This window comes from Sinocyclocheilus rhinocerous, unplaced genomic scaffold (assembly GCF_001515625.1).
Source record: "Sinocyclocheilus rhinocerous isolate Xijiao unplaced genomic scaffold, SAMN03320098_v1.1 scaffold314, whole genome shotgun sequence".
In the NCBI taxonomy this organism is placed as follows: Eukaryota; Metazoa; Chordata; class Actinopteri; order Cypriniformes; family Cyprinidae; genus Sinocyclocheilus; species Sinocyclocheilus rhinocerous.
In genome coordinates this window covers 2,785,494-2,791,383 of record NW_015630021.1, presented here as the reverse complement: position 1 = coordinate 2,791,383, position 5,890 = coordinate 2,785,494, and the positions used below count along the sequence as shown (strand labels likewise).

The 5,890-nt window shown below is 39.1% G+C and overlaps 1 protein-coding gene across 1 annotated transcript in view; it reads right to left on the bottom strand.

Moving 5' to 3' along the window:
* Positions 1-2,041: 2,041 nt before the first annotated feature.
* LOC107739561 (peptide-N(4)-(N-acetyl-beta-glucosaminyl)asparagine amidase) overlaps positions 2,042-5,890 on the bottom strand; it is a 9,685-nt gene continuing 5,836 nt past the window's right edge. Inside the window, exons 9-11 of the mRNA XM_016551719.1 lie at positions 3,697-3,885; positions 2,636-2,813; positions 2,042-2,470 (exon numbers count right to left, since the gene is read on the bottom strand). Coding sequence (XP_016407205.1) covers positions 2,295-2,470; positions 2,636-2,813; positions 3,697-3,885 — 543 coding nt within the window. The 3' untranslated portion in view covers positions 2,042-2,294. The remainder of the gene's footprint in view (positions 2,471-2,635; positions 2,814-3,696; positions 3,886-5,890) is intronic.

Sequence of the window (5,890 nt, the reverse complement as noted above, 5' to 3'; positions counted from 1 at the left end):
TATAGGGATTTCCTGGGTTTCTTCTGCAAGGCGTATTTGGAGTTTCAGCACGAGAGCGCCCTCTGGCTTTCGGATGGAGATTTACTGCTGATCACAGAACCGTGCTTCACTGAAAGATACGCATGACAATCGCAGCTTCTGTCTAATCGCGATTTATCGCCTTTGCGATTTAATTTCGATTAATCGTGGAGCCCTACTATAAAGCCTGTTAAACCTGGAAACCCGTTTCCTACATAGCTGTGGCGTGTGCTCGTGTTCTGTCTCTTGACGGTCTCTACAAGATAATAAAATAATTTCAAATCATATGTATTTGTCAATTAGCCGCCTGCTTCACGTGTGGGTCCTGACCGCCCTGTCAGGGTTTATTTAGCGCTAATGACTGTCTGTTATCTCACTCTTATACAACAGGTAGTTTTGGTCCTTTAATCTGATTGGCTGAGCGGCATTCCAAGAATGACATTAAAGGGGTCATGAACTGAGAAATCAAAATTCCCTTGACCTTTTGACATATAAGAGTTCATTGTACTATAAAAACATCCTGTAAGTTTCAGAACTCAGAACTTTCTCATTAGTCTAAAAACAGCTTATATTGAAGCCAATCTGCCAAAACGACAGGTTGTGGAATGTGCCACTTTATGATGTCAGTGTGGTTAAACCCCGCCTCCGCAGAGGAAAATCAACGCCTGCTTCTACATCACTGCCTGTTTAGCCCCACCCACTTATCCGTGCATTAAGTGTAAATAACGAGAGTCAAACGCATGTCTATGCAGAAACCAAACGATAAAGATGGCTCCGAAGATTATTACGTGCTTTGTCTGATATTACAGATCATTTGATATGTACAGAGTATTTATGCGTTTTTAAGCTAAATCACAGCAGCGTCCATCTATGAAGGATGTAGGCTGTCAAACATACACAACTGTTAGCTAATCATAGCAGTGAGTGTTTACTTCCGAGTCTACAATCCACCACGTCTATTCAAACAGAGCGTTCTGATGAGAGTCAACACAGGACAGAAAAATAGCCTATTACTTCTATATTATGATGTAAAATTCTTTATAACATTCTAAGTAGACAAAATACAAAATAATAAAAAAGGCAATTCATGACCCCTTCAAGTATAACATCCCTCCATTTGTCTGTTTTTGCAGTACTAGCTGTCAGTCTGTGCGTTGATCCTGCTATTTTCATTACAGAAGACTTATTTTTGCATATTATTATTGCATTATTTATAATTGTTTGACAAAATAGATTTTTTATTGCAGTGGGATTACTTAACACCACACACTGTGCTTCTAGATTTCTTAACTTTCTTGACTCAAAATAAATTGTAATAAAAATGAAAAAGGTCCCAATCTCATATCTTTTTAAAGCTAGAGTTTTGAGTAGAAAACCATAAAAGCATTATCTTCTGTGTAACGCATTGTTCACCCAGAAATGAAAATGAACTCACCCTCAGGCCATCCGGGATGTAGAGGAGTTTGTTTTTTCATCAGAACAGATTTGGAGAAATGTAGCATTACATCACTTGCTCACCAATGCTTCTAGCATTTTGGCCAGAAAGAGTGGTGGATTTGTTTCTTACAAATGCAACTTTTTGTAAGATGTTAATTGATGAACTGGAGTCATGTGGATTACTTGTGGATTATTGTGATGTTTGGACTCTCATTCTGATGGCACCCATTCGCTGCAGAGGATCCACTGGTGAGCAAGTGATGTAATGTTAAAATCCCCCAAATCTGTGCAGATGAAGAAACAAACTCATCTACATCTTGGATGGCCTGAGGGTGAGTACATTTTCAGGTTTTTTTTTGGTGAACTATTCCCTTAAGTAGTCCAACTAAAGTGTAGTGAAGAGTTCACGCACAACTGAAGAATTAAATCATTTAATGTATTGCTAAAAGGTCATATCATTACACTTCCTGTTCATATCATGAACAGGAAAGTATGATGTACAGTTAGTTTTAAAATGTACAACAGTGATGCCTAAAACTGAAAAATAAAATCGTTTAAGAACAACACCAGATTTTTCATTTCCAAATCTAGTCACATCTAAACTCACATTTATTTGACATGTTACAATACAATAGTTCAATTTTTAGAACTGACCAGCTTTCCAGAGTAATTCACAGTAAAATATTTCTGGCTAGTGGATAACAAAGGGTAAATCCATAAAATGGCATACAGTAAGAAGACATGCAGGTAAGAGTTGATGCTGGGTGTTAAAAGAAAACCCTTGATTGCAGGGTTGCATCTAAAAGGAAACTAAATACTTTCTTACCTTTGCTAAAATGCTAAAACTCTTCCATTTCAACCAAAATTTCAAATAAAACTTTCTCCGTGTCTTTTAAACTTTGCCTGAAGAGCTGAGCGTGTTGCCATGACACTTCACCCTCTCCTCCTGTGAGCTCCACCTCCACAATCAGCTCATTGCCTCCGGACAGACTTGAAGAGGAGTGCAGTTCACCATCTGTGAAAACAAACCGATTACTAATATTATAATCAAGCTTAATTAGCGGCAATCATGTTACATTTAAAAACCTATTTCAGAAATGAGCTCTTGAAGCACAGAGAGCAGTGATTCAACCTGATACACAAAGCACAGAGCTGATGCATCAAACGGTGAGACTCATACCTCCAGGGAACTCTATGGTGGTCTCGGCGGAACGCAAACTCCAACGAATGCTGCCTGAATGGAAGGTCTGGCTGAAGGCTCGGACCGAAGTAGACTTTATCTTCATCCCTACTGGAGCGCAGTTAAACTTCCAGCTTATCCTCCCGAAGGAAGAGCCCTCGGTTCGTGCCAAATACACCTACAGTACAATCACAGAACCAGCATTGTAAGTACTGCATTTAAACCCAAGTATGTTTAAGAGGACAATGGCTAATATGATAGAAAGGCCTACAAGTAGAAATGCACCAATACTGTAATTCTGGTACGATAGGTCGATAATTACTTTGATTTGATGGCCTATTCGCAAGCATTCAAAACTTTAGGGTCACTAAGATTTTAATACTTTTATTCAGCAAAGACGAATTACTTTCATTATGAAGTTTTAGACATTTATAATGTTACAAAAGGTTACCATTTCAAATAAATGATGTACTTTTGAACTTTCTATTCATTAATGAATTCTGAAAAAATGTGTCATGGTTTTTACAAAAACATTTAGCAAGACAAGTAATGACTGCTGAAAACTCAGCTTTGCCATCACAGGAATAAATAACATTTAAAAATATATTAAAATAGAAAACATATATTTTAAATTGTAATAATATTTCACAGTATTACTGTTTTTACTGTATTGTTGATCAAATAAATGCAGTCTTGGTGAGCAGAAGACATTTCTTTCAAAAACATTGAAAAATTTTACCAACCCCAAACTTTTGATACTTTCGGTAGTGTATTTTAAATCAATATTACTCTACCAAAGTAAGAAAATTGAAACATCATGAATTTATAGAAAGCAAGAGTATACAACTAAACAAGTGATACTACCAGATTAATATTGAACAATATTATAAATAAAATTAAGTATAAAATAAAAAAAATTAAATGTAACATCAAATATACCATTAATTATAATTTTTTATTTATAAAATTAGACACAAAACACAATTTATTAATAATATTGGTTATATATAGAAAGGTAGTTTCTGTCATCTTCAAAAAAGAAACCGCTAAAAGAAACAAACCATCTGCCAGTCTTGCTCTTCTTTCCTGAACATATTTTCTGTCCTCCAAGCACCTCTCTGCCATCCTGGGATAGTCTCTTGGTCATTGCTCTGTCTGAAATAACAGTTTTTGATCACGTTGTAGCAAATGTGGAACAACTTGTTTTGCTTTTCAGATTTTGTAGGAATGAAGACACATTCCTGTGCATCCTGGGAGAAAACATACATAAAAGGTAAGTTAATATATATACATACATAGAAAATCACTCCAATGGCATAATCAGTAAAAATTACTTTTATAGATGAGCATCTCACCCCTTCAGTGTTACTTGCTCCAGTCTCCCCTCGAACCACCCTCCAAGCCAGAGATCCTGAGATGCGACCTCCCAGCTCTCCAGAAGTAGAAGTTTTGGGAGAAATAAACTCCACCAGCTCTACCAGGAGTCTTTGCAACAGCTGCTGCTTCCTCTCTGCTCCTAGAGACTGCTGCCTCTAAAGGTATGAAGTGGTAATGACAGTCAGATTCATTTATTCGAGGCAATAATGAAAGGAGCTGCACTTTGGATGAGGGCATGAAAATGACAAACGTACCGTAGCGTTGAGACCGTTAAGCTTATGAAGCAGCCATGTCTCCTGTACCTGTGTGCGTCTGGAAAGGACCTCTGGGTGTTTACAGGAGTACCTCCATGTCACATCCACAACCTGGTCCTTAGAGAATGCCAGGATGTAGGAGAGTTTCTTCCCCCAGCCGACTTCATACAGGAGGGGTTTATCGCATGTGTTCTCACAAGGGTCACAGTGTAGCCAGCGACGCTGTGACTGAGAATACACCTCAGTCCACACGTGATCTGAAAGCAGGACAAAACTGAGTTTTTCTATTCCCAAATTATATCATTGTGGTACAGTAATGCTGTAAGATTTGTACCTGTGCTGTCCCAGATATATCTGGCCTCGAGGCCTAAGGCTCGGCAGAGCAGCGTGAAACAATTGGCCCATTCCCCACAACGCCCTTTCCTGGTCTCCAGAAGCTTCTCTGGGTGATTGTACCTGGGAAAGGGAAAAAAAGTTAATTTGCAACTGTATTGACATGAATAACATTGCTCTTTCAGAGTCACATGGACTACTTTTGTGCTATTGTTGTAATTTTGATGCAGAATACAGGATAGAAAGTCATACAGATTTGCAATGACATAAGGGTGAGTAAATTATGACAACATTTTTGGGTGAACTATTCCTTTATGCCTATTTATTAAAGGGGTCATATGACGTTGCTAAAAAAGAACATTATTTTGTGTATTTGGTGTAATGAAATGTGTTTATGTGGTTTAAGGTTAAAAAACACCTTATTTTCCACATACTGTACATTATTGTTTCTCCTCTATGCCCCGCCTTTCTGAAACGCGTCGATTTTTACAAAGCTCATCGGTCTGAGAAGCGAGGTGTGCTCTGATTGGCCACCAATCCAGTGCGTTGTGATTGGCTGAATTCCTCAAGCGTGTGACGGAAATATTACGGCCCTCACCATACTGTTGATGCCGTGTCCGGCCGGAGCGACGAGACATAAACATTAAAACCCATTACAAACGAGGCATTTGTTGCATCCAGTGGGGACATAATTACGGATTATAATGACATATACTTTTTACGCGTTGCATCGCGCCGTGTAAACATAAAACCATGTCTGCATTTGTGATCGGAGAAATGACAAACAACAAGTGCTAACGTTAATCCACACTGCCCAAAACTCACGTTTGAATCATCAGTGGAAAATTCTTTAAATATAAAAATGTACTTATTACAGGCTGTGAGTCAGAAGCGCCAGACTGTCCTTGCAAAGTTGGAACTGCCCCACTTTATAGAAACATTATGTCCTCTTTTGGAAGGCCAAACAAAGTAGTTTCGCTTTCACAACGAAAAAACAGCGGCCTAGCATGAGCGAAAGCCCCGGCTTACCGTGAGCTGAGGCGGCGGGATCGAGAACGGCGGTCCCGGCGGATCCGACGAAGGAGCGGTGAAAACGGTGAAAGCCAATACGGCGATCCACAGCACTAAGTTGATGTATTCCCTCAGCGACCAGCACAGATCAGCTCTAGGCATGACGAAGCAGATATCGTCCTCTTTTGGAAGACCAAACAAAGTAGCTTCGCTTTCACAACGAAGCACACAGCGTCTTCACGACATGGCAGCAGCGGCAACAATAATACTACAGCGAGAA